At 38.1% G+C, this 25,483-nt stretch overlaps 1 protein-coding gene across 3 annotated transcripts; it reads left to right on the forward strand.

Moving 5' to 3' along the window:
- The first annotated feature begins 799 nt into the window (after positions 1 to 799).
- Positions 800 to 24,151, forward strand: LOC18432618 (Lipase/lipooxygenase, PLAT/LH2 family protein). 3 transcript variants are annotated; one of them, XM_006842719.4, is made up of 4 exons: positions 800 to 1,053; positions 20,617 to 20,820; positions 22,710 to 23,090; positions 23,288 to 24,151. In XM_006842719.4, exons 2-4 carry the CDS (start codon positions 20,619 to 20,621, stop codon positions 24,013 to 24,015), a joined length of 1,311 nt encoding a protein of 436 aa, XP_006842782.2. In that variant the 5' UTR covers positions 800 to 1,053; positions 20,617 to 20,618; the 3' UTR covers positions 24,016 to 24,151. The 3 variants fall into 3 exon arrangements, with proteins under 3 accessions (XP_006842782.2, XP_020521904.1, XP_088719535.1); XM_020666245.2 differs by having other exon boundaries at positions 911 to 1,020; XM_088863409.1 differs by having other exon boundaries at positions 1,047 to 1,494.
- The last annotated feature ends 1,332 nt before the right edge of the window (positions 24,152 to 25,483 follow it).

A 25,483-nucleotide genomic window follows, 5' to 3' on the forward strand; every position in this document is an offset into this window, starting at 1 on the left:
GCCTACACTGCCCGTTCCAGACCTAGCTGGGCCTAGCATATATTAAACTATTTCTACCATTGTTTTCCAGACCTAATATGAGATCGGATCGATAGGACTGTCGATCGGTTGTTTCACTGCAAATCTAGTTTAAGAAAAAATCGGTAAGAACTAATGTTTGATTGCTCTCAGCCGGTTCGACATACTGATTTCAACTAGTTCGACATGCCAACAACATTGGGCAATTTTTAATGTATTACATATTATGAAACTATTATTTATATATAGGGAAAAGTTTATATAGAGATGAGGCTCTAAACAATCAAATTTGAGCCAACCTAAAAAATTTCAATAGAAGAAGTTGTTTTAATGCTCAAATATTTTCAAATTGATCATCTCGACATAAAGATGTATGGACATGAGAAAAAATGGATTGCAAATTTTGAAAATAGTGTATTTTATAAAGCATTTTAGACCGTCAATATTTAAGATTTTCAAGTTTCATAAATATGTCGACCTACACTACTTTTGAAACTTTAAACTTTAGAAATAAACATAAAAATATATTTTAAGGCTATCACAAAGATTTTCAATATTAAAACCATATTTCTCGACACTATATGATGGTAGGTTCTAATTTGATTGTTTAAAGCCTAGGCTCTATACAAACCCACCTTTTATATATATATATATATATATATATATATATAAAATCTAATAAAATTTTTTCGATTAATAATTAATTAAACCTATTTTAACTAGACTAGACCGCCGCTCATTCGATAGCTAGTACAATCCTAATAAAACCTTTTTTTACCACTAGGTAGGCCTACGTAGCCGAAGGGAAAATTTAGCGGTCGGGTCATGCAGACCCGCTTGGCCCATTCTCCTCTACACCTCCATTTGCTTGCCGCCTTTCAATTTTGGTTCCATTTAAAGTCATAATCCTACTTGTCTCTCCGTCCCAGATCTCTCTCTCTCTCTCCATTTGCATCTTCCCCTTTCCTGCAGTCCCTGCTGATTTGTTTTGGTGGAATTAAGGCAAGGTCTCCACCACCCACCTGCTTATACATGGTTCTTTCTCTATCTTTATCTTTTTCTCTGTTGTTTTTATGGTTTCTATTGCAAATCTCTGTTGTAATAATTATTCTCGATTGAGCTTGAGCTGGTGAACCAATATCTGAATGAGTATGATTATTTCAAGTTCCTATTTGATATTAAACTCCGGTTTTATGAAACCGAATGTTATTTCTGTTCTTCTAATTCTATTTTGTGGTTTTATGAAACCGAATGTTATTTCCGTTGTTCTAATTCTATTTTGTTTGTGAATTTGTTGGTACCTTTTAATAGTAGAACCTTTGGTATTTTGATTATGTGAAGAGTATAAGAAGCATTTGATGTGGTCAAAATTGTGAAATTATTTCTAACATGCAACAGCTATCCTCTTACCAGAGTAGTACTCATGTTCTATTTGATGTTTGAAGCTTATAGACTTTTCCAGGCTCTGAAATGGAGGTACTGTTGCTTCTGCGCATGCTCATCGCCCTTTACTGAGGACTTCTGTCTCTTAAGATTATTTTCATTTTCACTTCAGTTTAGAAATTGGGTTCTAAGATGGGCTGATGGGTTTGTAAGATAAGATGTATGTTGTTGTATCTGCATGTTATGATGATTTTCAGGATTAACAGTATCGTTTTATCTGTGGGTGAACCCAAATTAAGATTTTTTATCATTTGTGTGGATGATAACATTGTTTACTTATGAAACTTATAGTAAATCAGGCTCGGTGAACTGAGAAGAACATAGGTTATTTGGAAATTTCACAGGCAATTGGAAATGAAGAAATGTAGAACTTTAACGCATTCATATTCTATTATTTGTGAAGTGAGGGGAAATGTAGAGTCAATTTGGTTCACGCTAGAATCTATATTGGGCCTGAAGATTTTGCAAGATTTCCTTTAGAAGCTTAAGAATTTATTGGTCTATTCTTATTATTGGTGCTTCTCACTTACCAATTCGGTTGCATTCGAGAAACTGGAGGATGGTTATTTAATCCCTATTCACACAAATAAATTTTGACGTACAAACTCAAAATGGAGAAAAATTCCCAGAAAGAGATTTGTTTGATGTGGGAAGAGCATCCTGCTGCTTCCAGGAAAAGCTTTTGTCATAAGAAATTTATTTCTCATTATAGTAGTGATAAAAAACTCGGCTGATTCCATTCGGACTCGACAGAGTTACTTCGACTCGACGCCTTTCTGAGCTGAGTACTCGAATTTTATTTTTAGGCCCTTTTTTTTGGTCCCTGAACACTGCCCAGGCAAATCCACTCAGACCCACCTGACCTACTCGGCTTGGGCAGGGCTTGAGTCAACAAGCCTGAGCTGAGTTTTTGAACCTTGCATTATTGGAAGCTCATTTATTGCTTCAAGCTGGTCATGATATCTCGTGCTCTGATGCTCATATATAGAGAAAATAGACTACATAATTTTTGTATATGAACATCCGGCTTGTGGGTGCTTCAATCTTTTGTATATCCATTTCATTAATACAACAGTTAACAATTTTAAAAAAAAAGACAAAAAGAAAAGAAGAGAAGACTGCATAACTTGCTCCATCAAGGAATGATGTTGGGAGTTCACGAATCCTTCCTTGGGAACAGGCCATGGGGTGACCTGTTGTTTGTGCCAAGGGGCACATTCTTGACTGTTGATTGATTACATTACCTCCTCACTGTTTTGCAAAGTGAGATTGTTTCATGGTAATCGTCTTCTTCCACTTGTACTTTTACAGCACTGTCTTGATTTATATTGGATGAAAGGATCAGTGGCCAGGCCCTTTTTGTTTTGTCAAGATTATGAAATACCCATGGTTGAGGCCTCAGCTAGAACTATGGATGCTTTGCCAATGAGTCAATCCCATCATAGGCCTATGCCTCTTTTCTAAAGAGGATAAACAGCTGCATCGAGAGTCTAAAGGATCACTGGAGGACCAGCTTTTGTTGTAGCCAATGTCCTGCTTTATTAAAGAAACAAGTATGGTGTACTTTTTTACTTTGTTGAACAGCTGCTTGCAGTTGAGGCTTTGGCAGGTTTACTGAAGGAAGCGTTAGATTGGAGCCTAGGCTAGTTTGATGTTTTCTCATCCTTAACAAATTTTTAGAGGCCATAAGGGTATTTTCATATCAAGTATCAGTTGATTTAATGAGGTAAAGGAGAAGACATCACGAGCGTGGTTGGTCTCCTTTGGACTGTACTATTACCTATATTCTTGAATTAAACTCTGTATTCTTAGTCTTCAGCTGCCAAGACAAACCTTAGAGCCTTGCATTTATGCATGAATAGAGATGAGAGAAATCTATTTGAGTGTTTTATAACATGCAAAATAGAACCAAAATAAACGAAATGGCTCCTCCAAAATCAATGACTTTGGGGGGTAGCTTTAGAAAGGCATAGTTTCAGTAAGTTAAATATAGAAGTTTTCATTTTCCTTTTTTTCTCTATGTGCCTAGACCATGGAGAAACGCCCCAACATTCTCTCACTGTCTTGTCAAGATTTTGGTTTTATATATCACTCACTTGTTAGTACAAGGAGCTTTCTCATGATCACTTGAGCTGTCCATCCTCAACAGTCCATCTACTCATATGATCCATCCACTTAATCGCAGCAACCACACACTTTCTCATGCTCATTACTGTCATGATGTAGTGCATGATCAATTGATCATGAACCACCTCACGAACTTCATGCAAATGCTTTTAAATCAAGGAATTCCCTTACAAGTATCCAACAATAAATAGTGTCCAACACCCCATATTAGTAATGCTATACATCTGCCGTTGCCAAATGGTGAATCTCCATCAAGGAAGTGAGCCATACTGAGAGATGCTGAGCTGCACAAATTACCTGACTAGCACATCGACTTCCTGCGGCTAGAGATAATGAGTAATATGTGTGCTAATGCACTCTAGTTGATGGTGGTTCAACTATATAACACTCCCTCCAAGGGAGTGTCACCACTTGTGCTGAAATGACCTAACCTTCTCAATCTTGGAGGCTGAAACTATCAGCTGCAGAGGCTAATGATCATTAAGAAACTACTCCATCACTAAGATACCATTGCATCACTAAGATGCTCATGCAACTAAGGCTATAGGCTCACTAAGATGCCACTTGATGATTAATATTTCATCTGACCGTAGAATGGTTAATGATTGCCGCACTGGGTTCATCTGAATAAAAGTCCAAAGTGCCACATAGATGTCATCAACTTACAAAGACTCGGAATCCCATAGGGGCAGGTAATGGCATGAGGTGTCACACTGGCACCAGTGCCATGAATGCGGGTAATATCACCAAGGATAGAATATACATTATGCCACAAAGGCTAGTGCAAGCACAAGGGCTACTCACGAAATCCTACAGTCATCATAATCATAAAGACTCTCCAAATGGGTAGCAAGGCTCCAATATGTCACTATGGCCTGCCACTAAGATTGGTATCATAATGACTTAGAAATGCGCATGAATCCATGGCCACTACACTCCTTTCAAATGGGTCTATATGAGTACCCTTTATTAGTGGATTAGTAATCACTAGTTTAGTAGGAGCCTAGGAGGATAGGTGAATCCTGTCTCCTTGTTTTCCACTTTGACTTCCACGGTACAATGGGTGTTTAGAAATGACTTTTGCCACTGGATCATAATGAATTATTATAGGCACATGTTTGACCTCGCTAGTGGCATTTTTACTAAGAAAGCGCCTTAAGAATATCTCTTCTCTTGAAACATGAAATAGTACAATATATTCTAATTCCATAGTGGAGTTGCTTCTTACTTCCCCTTGGTCACATGCCCAGCAAAGCTAAATACCCATCTTGGTGTGAATCTATATTCATCAACTTCTTCCAAATTAGCATCAGTAATGCGTCCGAGGATTAGATCCTCAGTGCCATAGCATTTATCAGAATGGCAAAATAGGATCGTGTAGCCGACCCTAATAGTTGGGATAAGGCTCTGGTGATGATGATGATGATGATGATTGGTAGCCTTAAGATATCCAATTACCTTCTTACAAATTCCCAATACTCCATTCCAATATTGCCATATATAGGCTAGCAACTCCTATTGTATAAACTATATCGGGTTTAACACAATTCATTAAATAATTAAGAGATCCTACAGTTTTCATCGGGTCTAAAATACTCATCATTAGCAAATGACCTATTCATTCTATTATCAAGATTAAGTTCGTACATGTTACCAACCAACCTTGATGGTGCCTTCTCCAAGAATATTTATGATAGATGAGCTGTCCATATAAAGCTTGCTGGCTTCCTCACTCTCCTCTTTGAACTCTATGATGTTGTTGTTCTTGGTGTTCATGATGTGCCAAGTAGCTCTTGAGTCCAACCACCATTCATAGGGGAGTTCACCTTCAGGGAGTCTTCAACAACACAAGCTATTAGTTTATTCATCATCTTTCTTTTTCTTTTTTTTGAATAAGTTGATTTTTGTATTAATGTCTAAACAGTTACAATCAAAGACTAGGCACAAAATATAGGCAAACCCAAAGAATGGGTGCCTTGTACAAAAGGCCCATGGGGCGCCCAGAAAATGCTCTACACCAATGATGATAAAAGGTGGGAAGGAAGCTTAGGAAATGCTTGCGGTCCCCTAGGGGGTGTTGAGGATAGCTCTTGCCCTTGCTAGTGCATCAACAACGTGATTGGCTTCCCTATGGATGTGACTCCAGGAGACCCTAGTAGTGCTGCAAATGTGAGCTATCTCCGCAAAAATGTGGTCTAGTCTCTACGCTCATGGGGCTACTCCAGAGGCCCCAATAATGGTGTTTCTAGAGTCTCCCTCAACCATTAACCGAGTACTCCATTCTGTGTCAAATCTACAAAGCCCTTCAAGAAGGGCAACAGCCTCCACAATAGTGGAGTCTGCAAAACCAATCGGCGAGGAGAAAGATAGGATGTTGAGACCTTCGGAATCTCAAAAAATGCCTCCAACACTTGAGGGGCCCAGGTTGCCAAGCGAGCAACCATCGAGGTTCAATTTGATATCCCCAAACTCAGGCAGCCTCCATAAAGAGGGTCAGTGAATCCTTTGGGCTGTGAAATTGAACAAGGTCTCCCAGTGATGGTGTAGGTCGGTGAAGGAGTAGTTGGTGAAAAATTTATGGTTGAGATCCCAAAAAGTAACAAGGGATCATTTCTTCTTGATGAGAACATAGATGATTCTCCCCTCTAAAGGTCTTATAATTTCTTTCTAACCATATGGTCCATAGAGTGGCTAAGATGGAGGCCCTTCAAAGGAGTTTCCCGGATTTTTCCCAAGGGGTGCCAAGGCAAGTAGAGAAAAGATGAGGGATGGTTTGAGGGGGTAACCCAAATCATAGTTGTTGGAAACGCTTGGGAACCCGAATCGTTTTAGGAATCGGAATCGCGGAATCGCAGTCGGCTAGAAGATTCCTGTCTTAGGAATTATTGCCCGTACAATAGGAATCGCTAGGAATGAGATTCCTAGTTTTTGAGAATCGTGTTTTGATGGAAATCGATTCAAGTCTCATCCACATGGAATTGAGATTCCGTCCTCCTTGTACTCAAGATTCCCATACCATTGGAATCGACATTCCAGAAGTCAAGATTCATTAATATACGTGATCGAGTTTTCGATATTTATGGAATCGAGTTTCTGACATATGTGGAACAAAGATATATTGTTGCTTCAAATCGTGATTCCAACATATTTGGAATCAAGTTTCTGAATTATATGGATAAGAGATCCATTCCAGTTTGAGATAGAGATTTACAATAATATGGACTATGGAATGTGTTTGACGACCCCTATCAGGAATCAAGATTTCATTTTTATGGAGAAGGAAGCCACAAGCATATCTTGAGCCTCATCAACTTTAAAACCTGTATTGGATGTCTCTTGTTAGAGGTTTCCCAAATTTTAAAGTGATTGTGTTGACTGTTGAACTTATGGTCGTTGAATACAAAAGACACGTATTTCTAAAGTGTGATTTTGACTTCATTATTATAAAGACAAAATAGGATTATGTCTACGCCATGGTTTTACTTTTAATTGTATGTGTTGTATATACCAGTTATATTTTAATAGCCATCCAGGGTGGCACAAGTAAAATAATGAAACCTTGCAACCACTAGAAGCATTCAAAGGAAGATTTCTATTCCAATTGACGTGGAATCAAGATTTAATCCTCGATGGAATCTATATTCCATATATTTGGGAACTTCTACCCACAATTAATGGGTTCAACTTTCTAAAGATGTGTTGGATCGAGATTCCAAAATTAAGGAATTAAGTTTCCTTGGTTCCGATAATGGTTTCTAAAGATGTGTTGAATCAAGATTCTGAAATATAGGAATCGAGTTTCCTTGGTTCCAAAAAATGGTTTCTAAAGATGTGTCGAATCGAGATTTTGAAATTAAGGAATCGAGTTGTCTTGGTTATGAAAAATGGTTTTCATGGAGATTCCTTAACGGAAGTGCGGAATCGGATTTCATAACCGGAAACACAAGGTCAGTAGAGAGATTCCGGTAACTATGACCCAAAGTACTGAAAAGGGGGAGCATGTTGGTCCACAGGGCTGTTGCGACCTCACAATGAAGGAATAGGTGTTGATTTGTCTGTTCGGCTTTCAAGCACATGGTGCATTTGTTTGGTAAGGAAAAGCCTTTGCGCTGCAGCTGGTCCAATGTAAGAGCCCTCTTGTGGAGGATAATCTAATTAAAAAATTGGATCTTGGGAGGTAAGAAGGAAACCCAGGCCTTTGCTATTGTTTGGATGCCCGCCTTGGTGGCGCCCCATGACAACTTACGGGCGGTGAAAAAAACCCTTGGGTGACGGTAAAATATGTAAATTTTCCCCCTTTTAGGGGATATTCTAAACCCCCAATAGAAATTCCATGGCCTCTAGTGTGAGAAAACCCCCTCAAAACCACTATTTTGTGATTTATTGAAAGATCGATAAATTTTTTATTTTTTTGGTTTCTTTCCAAAACGAAGGCAATAGTTCTTGGGTGGATTTGAAGCTTCTAGTAGTTGATTTTGAGAACTTTTGGCGACCCAATAGATGTGATTGCCCCGACATCGATTTGATTTTGATATTTTTTTAAATATTATCATTTTTTGTTTTTTTTGATAAAATAAAATATTATCATATTTGAAAGAGGGTTTTGATTTTATTTTGCTACAACATATTATGTTATGAATCATGTGTTTTTTCTTTTATTTTTTTTTTCTTTTAGGATATATTTACATGTTTGTAGTTAAAAGATTGAGTTTTTCGGTGATTAATTGAATTTTCTGACTTGGACGATGTTTGGGGTAATTGAATTTTTCTGACTTGGACGATGTTTGGGGTGGGGTGGCGTGGGGTGGCGTGGGGTGGGATAGGGTGGGGTGGGGTGGGGTGGGGTGGGGTGGGGGGGGGGGGGGGCGTGGGTTTGATTTTGGTGAGGGCACCCTGTCTCTCTGGGTGCCCGCCTAGGCGGCCAGGCACCCAAATCGCCTAGGCGCTCGAATCCATTTTTTTGAACATTGGCCTACTCTAATATAGCCGTCTGTTCCTAAGGCCTGCTTATCTGTTGTTACTCATACCTTCTTTGTTAGAGGCTTTTGTTTATGAGATTGCTGATTTGTCGTTGTTCAGGCTTGCCTTCTGTGTTCCAAACTCCAGCTGCTCTCTCTTAAAGCATCTTGAGTTTGATGGGGAGTGTGGAGAGAGAAAGTTGTATTTGACCTGTGCAACCTCTTCTGACAGGCACACCCTGACATATTTTACTTGTGCAGATACGCATAGTTGTATGCAGGTTGTACCATAGTTTTGTAACCCTATAAAATAGGGTATTATACACACATCTAAAGTGTGTTATGTAATACATCAATCCATGTGAATTGTTATGTAGCTTCTTCGTGAGATTGATAAAATACTTACAAAAGATTTTGAATTTGAATTCCTAACAATCAATTGTAATCCCTCTTGCCTCTTATGTTCGAATGAGTCCTTGTTGAATCTTTTCCTAGACTAGGCAGTACTTGAATTCAATGTGCTTTGTTTGCTCATAATAAACGGGATTTGTAGCGATGTCAATGGCAACTTTGTTATCACAGTAGAGTGTCAGGATCTTTTTAGTGAATACATAGATCCAAAAGAAGATATTTTAGCCATGTGTTGCTTCTTTGTTTTCCAGGAGATTGGATTGTCTCCTAACATTGTGCAGTACCCATTAGTCGAGCGCGAGTCATGGGATAACTTACCCAATTGGATTCGCAATAAGTTGTGAGTATGTTAGATGCAGAAAGAAGAACACTCTGACGTGGAGTGCCTTTTAAGTAACGTAGCACATGGATTGCTGCATCAAAATGTGGTTTTCGCTCAGTTAGCAAATCGGCAATTAATAGCCGATTTTTTGAAAAAATCGGAGATTTTTTTAAAAACGTTAAAAACGGCATTTTTTTGAAAAGTTCGTAAAAAAAAAACGTGTTTTCCATAATAACGTTAAAAACGCATTTTTTTTGAGAACGAATAAAACAGGCCCAAAAAAAATTCATTTTCTTGCTGATTTCCCAGAAAAAAATGCAAAAAAATAAAAAAAGCCATGTTTCCCTCTCTAGAACCACAAGCTTTTGAAACATGCAACTTATAGAGAAAACCCCCATTTAACTACAATCTTTTTCCTGATTTTACAGAGAAAAACCCAAAAGAATGAAAAGGGCCATGTTTCTCTCTCTAGAACCTCTGTGAAAAAATGATCTTATTTTTTTAACCTTTGGAAGAGGTACTTATGTGGCCGATTGATTCATGGAGCGTCTATGGATGCATATTATTTTCTTCTGAATTTTGATCCAAAGGAGATAATAATTATAAAAAGAACGCATGAGGAGCAGGAAGCTTAGATGTTCTAAAGCTCTATTTTCATGGGAGGGATGGGGAAGACGGTGTTGTTCTCATAAACATTGAGCTTCAATTGGCAGTTTAATTCCTTGTAATGTTTGTTTGCATTCATCAAATGCTACTAGCCCTCAAATGCTACTAGCCTTTTGGGTCTACTAGGTTTAATGGTTTATCAAGCACCTATCAAAAAAAGAAAAAATGGTCTTATTTTAAGAAGAAAAATTACATATTACAAAAGAAAAAAAATCACCTCTTCCTTTTCTCTCTCTAAAATCAGCTCCACCATCTCTTCTTGCCTTTTCAAATCTTGCTCTAGCCTAAAAAATACCCAAATCACTACAAGCAGAGCATTGATTAGGGTTTCTTTCTCTAAAATCTCTAAAATCAGGTCCACCATCTCTTCTTGCCTTTCCAAATCTTGTCTGAGCTCGGGATTTCTTTTTCTCTATAAAAGCAATGATCGCAAAATTTGCCCCATCCTGGTTAAGGTTTCTTTCCCACCCTTGATACAAAGCAACGAAGTCCAATGGTTTCCCTACTCGAGCCCTGTTTTAAGCTTCTTTAATACATTGTATGAGAGGGCAGGAGCCTTTTATATTACTCATTTCACAGAGATGAGGACAACAAAAATTATATACTCTAAGGATCACAGTGTACTTGTACACGAAAACATTATTGGGATTATTGTTAAGCTACCATTCTATTTTATGTTATTGGGATTATTATTAAGCTACTATGGTAGAAAACTAAAATCCAAATTATACATATATTTATTCGATTTTTTGACTCCAAATTTTTTAGCCTAGTCTGATATATTGGCGATATCTTTACATGAAGTATTTTTGCCGATCCGTATTTTTTATCCGATGTTTTCATTCGACTTTTTAAAATAAAAATGAAATTTTCCCGATCTTAAGGTAAGCCGATTTATTGAAAGTCCCCGACTTGCTAACTATGGGTTTTCGTGGTTGACTCATGAATTGGCTGTGAATATGGATTGAATATACAATATCAGGCCGAGTGATGGTAAGGTATATGCGACGTCCAACCAACCGGCGATAAGAAGTGGGGTCTTCTAAGCAAGGACCATCTGTAGAATTTAGTTTGAGGTTTTGTTCCATTGGAAATGCCATGGGGCGAGCAGCAAGGAAACCCATATCTTGAAGTATTCCAAGGGTATATTTTCATTGGGTAAGTACAATACCTTTTTTGATATGAGGACCTGAATGGCTAAAAAATATCGCAGAGGAACCAAATCTTTAATGTGAAAATACTTTCTGAGAAACTCTTAGAGAGAATCAATAGCAACTAAATCATTCCCATTAATCACAATATCATATGCGTACACAAGGACATAAGTTGCAGATGAGCCATTGTGACGAGTAAAGAGGGAATAGTTTGCTTTGGATTGAGTTTAACTAGCACTTAGTAAAGCATATGAAAACTTGGCGAACTACTGGTGTGAGGCTTGTTTAAGTCCATTAAGGCTTGTTCAAGCGACAAACTCTGTGCTCCCCCTTAATGTGAAAAAGCAAGTGGAATCTTCATGTAACCCTTTTCCTTCAAATCACCATGCAAAAAGGCATTTTGCACATCAAGTTGATGAAGGGACCAATCTCTGATAGTTGCCAGTGCAAGAAAACATTGAACGGTGTCCAGTTTGGCTATTGAGACAAATATCTCGGGATAATCAAGGCCTTCTAGCTGGTTGTAAGCTTTGGCAACTAGGTGAGCTTTGTAACGTTCCATAGTCTTGTCGGCTTTATACTTTCTTTTGTATATCCATTTGCAGCCAATGGGTGTTTTCCCAACTAGTAGTTCCACAAAAGACCATGTGTTATTTGCTTCAAGTGCAGAAATTTCATTGCTCATAGCTTCCCTCCAATGTGGATCAAGTGATGACGTATGCTCAATGGAAGAAGAGATGATAGCAGTAAAAGTGCTTCATGGCTGTCAGAGTTTGTCATAAGAAAGGACAACACTTAATGGATGACGACGAGTTTGGACCTGTTGCCAAGAGGACGTTGCTGCAACGGTAAAGCTCACAACAATGGAGCAATGATAATCCTCAAAATATGTTGGCTTTTTACGGGTTCGATCAGAGTGACGAAGAGCTGGAGGCATTGGTGCATAGACAGCAGGTAGAGCAATGGATGCATGGGGATCGACAGCTCTTGTAAGTTGTTGTTCAGGGGTGAGGGACTGTGTAGAGGGGTTGGGTGGAATGAAGGTTGAAGGAGTAGGTTCTCTATGGTTAATGGCATAGGTAGATCTGGTAATGGTAGAAGTATAACATTTTTTGAGGGATTTGGTGGTGGATCATTTTGAAATGGGATAATATGTTCATGAAATACAACATCTCGACTAGTAAATTTTTTATGATTGTCGAGGACATAAAAATGATAGGCTTTCTTGGCCATGTGGATAGCCAACAAATATGCATCTTTGAGCACGAGTATCAAACTTGTGTGATGGTGTACATTGTTTGTGTAACAAAGACAACCAAAAACCTTCAAATATTTGTATTTGGGTGGTGAATTGAAAAGAACTTATGAGGGTTTTTGCCATTTAGAATAGGAGTTGGTATCCTTTTGACTAAGTAAGCAAAAGTTAAGATGCAATCTCCCCAAAATTGAAGAGTTAAATTGCAATTGGAAACGCAAAGCCTCTGCAACCACAAGGAGGTGGCGATGTTTTCCTTCAGCAGCACCATTTTGTTGTGGTGTTGTTGAATATGAATGTTGATGGAACATACCTTTAGTTTGCAAAAAATGTTATACATCATTGGAGAAGAATTTAGTTCCATTGTCGGTGCAAAGGGACTTAATTGAACAATTAAATTGAGTTTTAACCAAGCAAAAAAGACTCTCAAGTGCTGATTAGTTTCAGATTTATGTCGCACTAAAAATACCCAATACTACGACTAAAATCATCAATTAGGGTTAAAAAATAGTGTGTGCCACAAAGGGATGGGGTAGCATAACCTACCCATACATCAAAATGAATGAGTTGAAAAGGTGCAGTGGTAGATCGTGAACTAAATGGTAAAGATAGCCGGGATTGTTTTGCCTTAGGGCATACATGACAATGGCAATCAACATAATAAAAAATATCAGAATGTTAATAAGAGTTTGTAACCGAGCATTGGACAGGTGGCCAAGATGTCAGTACCATATGTCCTTGGATTGTGGGTGTTGGGTAGCGGAAGCAATCATATTGTTAAAAGATTGGAGCCGATAAAGTCCAACCTGTCCTCTTTCGGCTGCAATTGTCTTCCTCGTTAACTAGTCTTAAAAAATACTATAGGATGCAAAAAATGTTGCTGAACAGTTGAGATGGAAAACAAGTTTCTTAACAGATAATAGATTGAATTTGAATGAACACATAAAACATTTTGTAAGGAGATCTTATCAGATTGGATAACTTACCAATGTGTAAAATAGATGCCATGCTACCACTGGGTAGTTGAACAAGATGGGTGGGTGATGAAGATGTTGATGAAATAATATCGTCTGTAGCACCACTATCAATTATCCAAAAATCATTGGAGGAAGGAAACTTAGAGCAACAAAGTAACTTACCAGCAAGAGTGGCCATAGTGGGTGAGCGAGAAAAACGGACTTGAGGAGAGAGTGGTTTATTCTAAAAGGAGAGATCTCACTCTTGCAGGGCCATGAGGGAGGAGGCGCAGGATACTCAGGCAATGCCTGCTCTGATACCATGTGAAAGTTGAAAAACTCCCAAGATGTGAAGATTGGAAAAACTCCCAAGAGATGTTTTGTTTTTATTCTATAATGCTTGTTTATATAGAGGTACAAGAGTTGTAATCCCATAATTGTAAGGATGTAATCCCTTGATTGTAGGGATTGAAAGTCAATAATAGAATCCCTTGATTGTAGGGATTGGAGATTGATACAATATTTATGAAATTATTTGAATTTGAATTCCTAACAATCGAATGAGTACAATCAAGGGATTCTAATTCAAGGGGGCTTAAGGCCCAAATATACAGAAGTACAATCTTCCTCTGCCCCTTCGTGGGTTTAACATGGTATCAGATTAGTGGAATTGACTTTCAATTCCTACAATCAAGGGATTATATTTGATTGTTAGGAATTCAAATTCAAGTCATTTGTAACTATTGTATCAATCTCCAATCCCTACAATCAAGGGATTCAATTATTGACTTTCAATCCCTACAATCAAGGGATTACAATTGACTCCCAATCCCTACAATTAAGGGATTCCATTATTGACTTTCAATCCGAACAATCAAGGGATTACAATTCTTGTACCTCTATATAAACAAACATTATAGAATGAAATCAAAACATATATTGGGAGTTTTTCCAATCTTCACTTCTTGGGAGTTTTCCCAACTTTTACATGGTATCAGAGCAGACATTGCCCGAGTATCCTATGCCTCCTCTCTCATAGACCTACAAGAGTGATGTCTCTCTTGGTCTCTTCTCTTAAAGTAAGCCAAAACCTCAAGTCTGTTTTTCTCATTCACTCACTATGGCCAATAATTCACACAACGAAATTGATGGTGTTCCTTCGTCAAACAACAATGTCAACACTCCATTGTTTTTACACCACTCTGATAGTCCAGGCACTGTCCTTGTCTCTCATCCTCTCACAGGTGATAACTATTCTACATGGTCTTGTGCTATGCGCATGGCCTAGGAGCGCCAAGAACAAATTGGCTTTTACTGATGGAATTCTGTTAGAACCAGAGCATTCTTCTCCTTCATTTTCCTTATGGAAAAGATGTAATGACATGGTATTGTCATGGCTACTTAATACCTTGTCTAAAGACCTCCATGAGAGTGTTGGTTATGCATCTACTGCTTTTGAAGGTTGGTTTGATCTACGAGACCACATTTCGCATGGCAATGCTCATCGCATTTTTCAACTCAAACAGTTTCTTGCTACTTTTCAACAAGGAGAGTTACTTGTTGGCAATTTCACCATGCTGAAACATACATGGGATGACTTATCTTCTCTCCATTCTTTCTCTCCATGTTCTTGTGGTATTATGAAAAATCTAACGGATTATCTCCAACAAGAATGCTTAATTCAGTTTTTGATGGGCCTAAATGACTCTTACAAATTGGTTTGCACCAACATCCTTCTCATGGAACCACCACCATCTGTTGCCAAAGCTTATTCTCTTGTTCTTCAAGAGGAAAGGCAAAGTGAGATTTATCTTACTGCATGGAGCACTAAGGCTAGCAACTCGAAGGGTGGGACCCATCCGCCATTACATTGTGATTACTGCCATCCACACAAAAGACCGTTGTTACAAGCACATTGTCTATCCCAAAGGCAGCCCAAGCCTCGTGCAAACAACGTGCAATCAGCCACACTTCCACCTAAGCAACCATCCCTACGTAGTGCACCACAGTTCACAGTCGAACAACATCGCCAATTGTTGAATCTCCTCCGAGCAGGTCATTCCAACCATTTGGCCGGTCTTGCTGGTAAGTTTCTTTGTTGCACGACTTTTCTTTCCTCCAATGATTTTTGGATAATTGATAGTGGTGCTATAGACCATATTATTTCATCATGATCTTCTTTTTCATCCATCCAACCTTCATCACTCACCAATCCTATTAAATTACCTGATGGAAGCATGGCATTTGTTTTACACATTAGCACTGTCGTCCTTTTTGATCAGATCTCCTTACAAAATGTTTTATGTGTTCCTTCACTCAAATTCAATCTATTATATGTTAAGAAACTTGTTTCTGATCTCATCTGTTCAGTTACATTTTTTGCCACCTACTGTGGTTTTCAAGACCAGTTAACGAGGAAGACGATTGGAGCGGGTAGAGAACAGGGTGGACTTTATCTGTTTCAATCTTCTAACAATGTGATTGCTTCCTCCACTCAACACCCACAATCCATGAATCTATGGCACTAGCATCTCAACCGTCCAATTCTAGGTTACAATCTCTTATGAAGAAACATTTTGATATTTTTTATTCTGTTGATTGCCATTGTCATGTATGCCCTAAGGCCAAACAATCTAGACTATCTTTTCCATTTAGTTCACGTTCTACCACTGCACCTTTTCAAATTATTCATTGCGATAGATGGGGAGGTTATGCTACCCGATCCCTTTCTGGCGCACGCTATATCTTAACCTTAGTTGACAATTTTAGTCGTAGTACTTGGATATTTTTAATGCGACATAAATCTGAAACTAATCACCACTGAAATTTGTTTTTTGCCTTGGTTAAAACACAATTTTATTGTTCAATTAAATCCCTTTGCACCGACAATGGAACTGAATTTTTCTCCAATGATATGCAACATTTTTTGCAAACTCAAGGTGCTTCCATCAACATTCATGTACATCAATACCAAAACAAAATGGTGTTGACATCACCACTTCCTTGAGGTTGCACAGGCTTTGTGTTTCCAAGGCAATTTACCCCTTCTATTTTGGGGAGATTGCATCTTAACTGCTGCTAACTTAATCAACACGATACCAACACCTATTCTAAATGGCAAAAGCCCTCATGAAGTTCTTTTCAATTCACCACCCAAATATAAATATTTAAAGGTTTTTGGTTGTCTTTGTTACACCCACAATGTACACCATCAACACAAGTTTGATACTCGTGCTCGAAGATGCATATTTGTTAGCTATCCCCATGGCCAAAAGCCTATCGTTTATATGACCTCGCCAAAATTTTTACCAGACGAGATGTTGTATGTCATGAACATATTTTCCCATTTCATAATGATTTGCCACCAAATCCCTCTAAAAATGTTATACCTCTATCATTACCAGATCTACCTAAACCATACACCACAGAAAACTCTACTCCTTCAACCTCCATTCCACCCAACCGCTCTACACAGGCCGTCACCCTTGAACACCTAACCACAAGAGCCGCTGACCCCCATGCATCCATTGCGCCACCTGCTGTCTACGCACCAACGCCTCCACCTCATCACTTTGATCGAACCTGTAAAAAGCGAACGTATTTGGAGGATTATCATTGCTCCATTGTTGTGCACTCTACCCTTGCTGCAACGTCCTCTCGGCAAACAAGTCCAAATTCCTCATCATTCATTGAGTGTTGTCCTTTCTTATGACAAACTTTCACAACCATGTTGCATTTTTGCTGCTACCATTTCTTGTTCTATTGAGCCTACATCCTTTAAACAAGCATCAATTGATCCACATTGGAGGGCAGCTATGAGCAACAAAATTTCAGCACTTGAAGCAAATAACAAATGGTCTCTTGTGAAACTACTTGTTGGGAAAACACCCATTTGTTTCAAATGGGTATACAAAATACATAGTAAAACGGACGGGGCTATTGAACGTGACAATGCTGGTTTAGTTGCCAAATGTTACAAACAGCGAGAAGGCCTTGATTATCACGAGACATTTGCTGCAGTAGACAGACTGGCCACTGTTTGATGTATTCTTGCATTGACAGCTATCAAAGCTTGGTCCCTTCACCAACTTGATGTGTAAAATGCCTTTTTGGATGGTGATTTGAAGAAAGAGGTATACATGAAGATTTCACCTGGTTTTTCACGTTAAGGGGAAGCACAAAGTTTGTCGCTTGAAAAAGTCCCTTTATGGACTTAAACAGTCCTCACGACAGTGGTTTGCCAAGTTTCCAGATACCTTATTGGGCACTGGTTGTACTCAATCCAAAGCTGACTATTCCCACTTTATCAGTCACAATGGCCCATCTTCCATGTATTACATTGTGTACATTGATGTTATTGTGATTATTGGGAACAATCCAACAACTATTGATTCTCTCAAAGAGTTTCTCAAAAAGGATTTTCACATTAAAGATTTGGGTCCTCTACGATATTTTTTAGGCATTGAGGTTCTCAGATCAACAAAGGGTATTTTACTTACCCAACAGAAGTATACCCTTGATATACTTGAAGATATGTGTCTCCTCACTGGTTGCCTCGTGGCATTTCCAATGGAACAAAACCTCAAACTAAATTCTACAGATGGTCCTTGCATAGAAGACCCCACTTTTTATCGTTGGTTGGTTGGACATCTCATACCTCATCATCACTCGGCCTGATATTATTTAATCCATTTTCTTAACCAGTTCATGAGACAACCACAGAAACAACATTTTGATGCAATCTGTGTACTATGTTACTTAAAAGGCACTCCAGGTCAGGGTATTCTTCTTTCTGCATTCAATACATTACAACTCGCTGCTTACTACGACTCCAATTGGGCAAGTTGTCCCATGACTCGTCGCTGGACTACTGGGTGTTGAACAATGTTGGGAGACAATCCAATCTCCTGAAAAAGAAAGAAGCAACACACTCTCTTGATCTTCTACTGAAGCTAAATATCGTTCCATGGCAGTCGCTTCTTGTGAATTAACATGGCAAAAATATCTTCTTTTGGATCTCAGTATTCACCACAAAGATCCTATGAGACTCTACTGTGATAACAAAGTTGCCATTCACATTGCTGCCAATCCCGTTTATCATGAGCAAACAAAGCACATCGAATTCGACTATCTTCTAGGCCTGGAAAAGATTCAACGGGGACTCATTCGAACAACATATGTTCCAACCAAGCATCAACGTGCCAACATCTTTATGAAAGCGCTAGGGAAAGACCAATTTCATTTTTTAGCATGCAAGTTTGGCATTCTTGATGCTCATGCTCCAACTTGAGGGGAAGTGTTAGCAATTCAAATTCAAATCTTTTGTTATTATTGTATCAATCTCCAATCCCTATAATCAAGGAATTCCATTCTTGTCTTTCAATCCCTACAATCAAGGGATTAAAATTGACTCCCAATCCCTACAATCAAGGGATTCCATTCTTGACTTTCAATCTGTACAATCAAGGGATTACAATTCTTGTATCCCTATATAAATATTTATCATAGAATGAAATCGTACATCTCTTGGAAGTTTTTTCAATCTTCACATCTTGGGAGTTATTCCAATTTCCATGCTTCTTTTGTTTCCTGCAATATATGACAATATTGCAGTTGAAGTTGAAGAGTCTTTTTAAACTTCTTTGTAGTAAATTTTTTCTCATTCCTTTTGGTCATTGCTAAATAGGCTTGATTTCTAACCTTTTCATTCTTCTCCATAGCTCTTATCATTTTTCTCCGCCTTTAAGTGTCCAAAGTCACCTAAAGTGTCAATTGCGCTTTTATGGAGCAATTTTTCTTTAATTCTTTCTAAGAGTTATAAAGGTTTTCTATTATCTTCATTTGTTGATGTTGACTAATGGGTTCATCAAAACCAGCAAGTTAGTTAGCCAAAAGTGTCAATTGCGCTTTTGAATAAAATTCGGAAGGAATAAATTTTGTAGTGGCCTTTTAAAAGAAAACTGAAGCTTTGGTACCACTTGTTGGAACAATGTAGAAATGGCTATAAGGGAATTAGACAAAACAAAAAGTGCAAGAAATTTAGTTCAATTGCCCACTTAGACGTATGATCAAACAGGTATGATGTGGACGGTGCAGCATAAAACAAAATCAAAGAAGCATCCATCTAGCATCTAAGGGCTCCCCCAAAGCTACTCAAGTATGACCCAATTCACACTCCCACCTTTTCATCGCATTCCAGTCATGTAGAATAAGCAAAAGGGGAAAGATGGTATGTGCTAACCATCAAGCTTGGTAATAGAGGCATGGGCACAATAAAATACTGCAATTTGATCAATTCGCACTAAGCTACAATTTGGTCGATCCACACTGCAATACACCTTGTATGCATGTAGGGAGAGAAGGAGATGAGGGAAGAGTGAGAGATAATGGCGGCATGGCTTCGCGTTGCTTGTGTCAAGGTGCTCCTTTTGGGGCTTTGGTGCACCCCATGTGACCAATGCACCACTGATTTCTAGTGAGAAGGGACAAGGGTGAGGAGTGTGGAAAACAAGTGCCCAACCTTCAACCCCAGCCCCTTACTTATAGAGCTTCTTTGTTCTAGCAATTGGAATTGGAGGTGTGAGTTTTCTAACACATGTCAAAGGAACCCATGCAAAATATTGCCAAAATAAACAAAATGACTCCTTCAAAATCAATGACTTTGAGGGTTTGTTTTGGTCATTTCGAAAGGGAAAATTCCAATAAGCAAATGATGAAAACTTTTTTTGTATATGTTCCCAAATCCCATGTCCCAACAATTGGCCCCCACAGATGGTGAACACTATTGTGCCTAAAGATTATATATGTTCAAGGACATGGTGTGTCAATAAAGTTTATGAAACTAGGCATATGTTGGCATGCCCTTGTACTGACACAAACTTGCACCATCTATTTGTTTATCCACCCCCACCTGTGTTTGTTTGACATGTTGTTGTTTGTGTCATTTGTATGGCTTCCCAGCTGAAACCGTGTTGAGCTGATACTTCACTTTTTATTATGGTTTTTCTTGTGAGTTTTAATTATTTTTGCTACAGTTACTGATTGAACATACTAGGTTTTCTTCATTTATCAAATATAGGCATTTGAAATCCAATGGATTTTTGGTTTCTTTGAAATATGATTATTATATTGCTCTTGTTATGGTTCCGGTATTTCCACATAAATTATGCTTGGTATGGCCTAAGTCATGGGAAGTTGGAAGTTGTCCATTTACAGACAACTTGCATGTTCATTGTTGCATTTGTGATCTAATTAAGAGTTGAGACCAACGATTCCTAACCTCTAAATACCATTTTGAAAATTGCAGGAATGGTACTACTGCTTCCATTAAAGCCTTTATTTCCTTTATTGAATGCTAGTTTGATTAAGAAAGAGTATGATACTTGTCCTATATTGGAAGATAAATTGTTTACAACTCTCAGAAGGTCTTTGCGTGGAAAGAGAGGAATCCACAAGCAAATCCGTCGGCCTCATTGCTGGCCTCTTTGTTCAAAAGCATTAGAATTTCAAGGTAATTCTCATCTCATGACATCTACTTGTAGCGCAGATATTTTTTTAGGTTAGTAGGGTTTGAATTTCGAACCCACAAACATGTTGCAACATTGACCCACGAATTTGAATGTATATAAGAGTAGATCTGATTGTAAGCATATCTTCTAAATCGTGTAATGAAGCTTTCTCCTTTGTTTTTGTTTCTCACGGGAAGGCATCAGTTACATATCTAACTTAATTCATGTATGACAAATTCTTTTATTCTCCATCAGCAAGCACTTCAAAAGGCTCTTAAGTTATATTTGCTTCTCTTGTTGGAGGTTTTTTGCTTTATTTTCCAATTCCCACGACTTCACTGGAAGTGACTGTATAACTGTATTCATGGGTAGTGGACACTGAGCTGGCTTGATGTCATGGTAATGTGGTTGTTCTGCTTTCCTGCATGAGTATGTGTTCTCTCCTTCATGACCTGGCTATTACATCTGCTAGTCTGTATTTTGATAATAATGGTGCCATCCATGTTACTTATAATCCTCTCCTTGACAAGAGTTAGGTAGATAGGTAGTTATTATGTGAAAGGTATTGTTTGTTCCCTGTCCCTGCATATCATCTGAGCAGTGTATCACCTACTTCTTTTTAAGGCAATGGCATGGATCTTTACTTTTTTATTCAGATTAATTTTTCTCTGATTGATCCATATGTTCAACTATTTAAGTGAGAATTGCATGTTAGCCGGTTTTAATGAATGTAGAAATACAATTTTGCATGCACATAACAGAATCCCTCTAGCCATTACTCATTTGTTTATCTAAGTCAACCGGTGTTCGCAAAATCATACTGGAATGGTTAACCGAACATGGGCCCGAAAGCAGTTTAACCAGCCTAATTGGTAAACTGGCCAATTCAACCGCTCTAACTGGGCAAGCTCTGGGCGATCAAAACAGTGTTGAAAAGAATAAAAAAGATACAAAAAAAGATCTACTAAAATATGAAAAGCATATAAAGAATGATTAAAACAAAACACATTCAAATGAGTTTGAAAATTAATAAAAAAAATGGATTTTAACGAATCAATTTGGGCCTAGGCGTATTTTTAAATATTTTTTGCAAAAGATGGGAAAAAAACAATTTTTAATCTTTACCATAATGTAAAGAATATTAAAAAATGCATTACAAATCAAATTCCTTATTTTTGGTAATTTATATACATTTTTTTTTTTTTTTTTAAATACTGGTTGATCACCAAAACCGCCCAAAACAGGAACTGGCCAGTTCCGATCTAACCTGGCGGTTAGCGGTTAGATCGTCTGGTTTTGCGAACACTGAAGTCAACTATTTAAGGTACCTCATCTTATGTTCTTCCTTGATACATTAATGAAACTCATAACATTCATTCTTGAACAAAATATTACTTAAACAGAACAAAATATTACTTAAACAACATGGAAGGAAAAAAGGATATTTGTTATTCATTGTACCACTATCGCTATTCCACTTCGTGAAGGTTCATGTGCTGTCAACAACAACTCTTTCAAGTACATGGGAAATTTATGCACCAGTTTTGGTATTTGATCGTTCTGAACTGTATGAATTTTGACATTTATGTCTGGATTATTATATTCTAATAGAGCTTTGTGTGGATGACTCATATACGTCAAATGACACTTGTCAAGCATATTGCTCTGTTGGTAGAGACCAAATACTATTATAACCACAGCATGTAGAAATTGAAAACCATCTCTTGAACAATTTGAAGATATATTTTGGAACCTTTACTTTTCGCCTCTCCATGAGCTGGAGGCATGTACCTGAACCTGATATGGTGTGCAACCTGGAAATTGAAAATCTTTGAAATTAAAGGTTTTCTTTCTTTTAGCAAAATGACTGACTGTTCTTTGCTTTTCACAGACTTCAAAGGCTTTGCAAAACCATTGCGTCTTTTGCCAGCCACAGGGGCGACTATTTGTACTGAATTGCCTGTAAAAGAACTATGTACATACTTGGAAGCAGAGCCATCTAGTTCTTTCTATATTGTGCAACTGAGTACAAGCAACGATTATGGCTCAGGTTTGAGCAGCCCAAATTCTACCATACTACTCTGCCTGATAGCTGAAGATGGAAATTCAATATTACAGAGGATACCTGCGGCCTTGCCTGTTACTCATGGGCCATCCGGGGACATGGTCGCCTCAGACTATCTTTGCTTCCAAAGAGGCTCTAATGATATGATATCCTTCAGAGGACCTAAACTGGGAGAAATTGATGCACTCTGGATTGGCCTTGAATCAGGTCGGTCTCATCTCAGGAAAGCCAGGAAAACATTCCAACTTTTTTCCATTGTGCAAACTCTATCATGGCAACCAATCTTACAAATATGTCAAAAAATGCTTGTCTTTCTCTAAGGCTCTCGAGTTCTAGAATAGTTATAAATTCTACAATGAATTTCAACATTCCAAACTACTGATCTTCTCTTTTGAGGCTCTCAGGTTCTTGGAGACTAGGAAGCCTCAGCTTAAGAGTCATCTTCTGCTCGAGTCAATGCTCAAACACTTCTTCAGAAGGAGAAATGGGCTCATGCATGGGATTTGAGTATGGCTTTGAGAGTCGGGATATATTGCTTGGAGATGCTGGTGTGTCCATGACCGAACTTAGACCCTGCCTCAAGAAAGAATTTTCTGGTATGGATGTCCCCAGCTTTCTCAACTCAGTTTCGGATCTACCAACATTGCAAAACTATGTGGCATCATTAGATGAAAGCATGAAGGAGTATGCAGATTTAAAGTTGTCCTTGTTATTGTATGATGCTATGCTCATCTTATTTGGTACATCAGCCATGGCATTATCTAATAATGAGAGGATTGCTTCTTCTTTCTTGGTTGGTGGGGTATGTGGCTTCCTATATCTCTTATTATTGCAGAGATCTGTTGACAAATTGCCTGGGCAAGGGGCTACTTCCTCAGTGAACAGTGAAGAGTCAGAAAAAGAGTATAATGCAGGCCAAGCAGTCCAAGGATTCAAGGGGCCATTAACAAGCCTGGCACTGACCTTGGGATTGGCCATAACTGGGACAAAATTTATCGTGTCAGGGAGCACATCAGTGGTATTAGCCCCACAGGAACTTTTGGTAGGCGTTGCTGGATTTCTTGCTTGTAAGATGGCTGTGGTTTTAGCAGCCTTCAAACCGTTGCAAACAGGATGGAGAGAGAATAAGTGAATGTGTGTATTTCGTAGATATACGGCTCTTTCAGCTTTGGTTATTGTTGTGGAGAACTAAGCTTCATTAGATTCTCACCGAGCTTTGAACATTGGTTCAAAAAAATTCAAAATGAGATGCACCCAGCTTCACATCCTCTTGTAAAAGTCTCAAAGCGCATTTCTCTACCTTGCAAAAATTATGTATGCCAAGACCCTGCTTTTCTCTCCTGAGATCTTTTGTTGCTAAATCATGTAGCCCCTACCAAGCTCCTTCATTCACTACAACCAAATTTATGCTTTCATCCTTGTTTGTATTCCCAAACAATTTAAAGCTTGCATCCTGGACTTCTTTCATTACAACTAAAGCCCTTTTGAAACTATGAGCACGTCATCTAACCTTCCAAATCTTAAAAAGAAAGTAAATTTGGTCTTCAAAATCTTGCACATGCCTCACATTTTTTTGGTCATTTTAACCATCCTGTTTACATTCGTATACAAACTAAGCCCAATCCAATCAATTTATGCATTGAATTGCTTCCCATTGGTGTCAAACCCTTTTCACATGCCTTCTATGCATTTAACCATGGTCTATGTTCGCATATATAATATGTAGCACTGTTATTAAGAATCTAACTTTAGTAGTACATGGGATCACATCCTGCAATCAACACCTCATCTCCAATGTAATTAGAAGTCAGATTCTTCAATTTGGGAAGCTTTGTTCTTGCATCACCTTGACTTTCCATTCTTGAATCATAATATTGTAAGGAATTTATTATTATTTTTTCTCAATGATTTGCTTTACATGGCTAGGTTTTCCACAAAACAAACTTAAAACTTCTTTCACTTCATCGAACTTCTTTATTTGAGCACGTAACCTGCACTTTTCTTTAAATCATTACATACTTCCCTTGAACTGTTGTCCCACTTGTTTGGAGCCAATACACGTTTGCTCTTTGTTGTAGTGCGCCTCCTTACTTCAATATTTCCGATATCTCAAAATCAACTTACCTATCATTTACAAATCAATTTGAAGAAACTCAAATGCCCAAGAACAATATTCATTACAATAAAATTGGGAATAATGAAAAAGGAGCTGAACAGAAATAATTAAGAAAACTAAAAACACAACAAAACACTAAAAACTATAACAAAAATGCCTTTCACCCTAATTGGGTTACATCCACCAACTATAAGGGATATGGATTTGTTTATTATTAGAGGATTACAAGATTTATGGCACTGCCGATTCCCCTCTCTAGTGCCATGAAACAACTATTGAACCGACATCTATTGTCAACTCCACGCAATTTGCCAATGAAACTATCTAACAATAGGGAACTTCTTAGGCAGGGTTTTGCGAAAACCCCCCATTTCAACCTCACTCAAAACTTCAAAAGTTCTAGGATGAATAAAATACAGGTACCCAAAACTTCCTCAATCCAGCAAGTAATCAAACACAAGTACCCAGAACTTCTTTAAGATTC

The sequence above is a fragment of the Amborella trichopoda genome, chromosome 3 (assembly GCF_054954075.1).
Source record: "Amborella trichopoda isolate Santa Cruz 75 chromosome 3, AtrichopodaSantaCruz75HAP2 v2.0, whole genome shotgun sequence".
In the NCBI taxonomy this organism is placed as follows: domain Eukaryota; kingdom Viridiplantae; phylum Streptophyta; class Magnoliopsida; order Amborellales; family Amborellaceae; genus Amborella; species Amborella trichopoda.

Coding starts and splice junctions, on each gene's coding strand:
- LOC18432618 (XM_006842719.4), top strand. CDS start 20,619: ATGGTACTACTGCTTCCATTAAAGCCTTTATTTCCTTTATTGAATGCT. Junction 20,821..22,709: donor AAAAGCATTAGAATTTCAAG/GTAATTCTCATC, acceptor TGCTTTTCACAG/ACTTCAAAGGCTTTGCAAAA. Junction 23,091..23,287: donor CTGGATTGGCCTTGAATCAG/GTCGGTCTCATC, acceptor TGAGGCTCTCAG/GTTCTTGGAGACTAGGAAGC.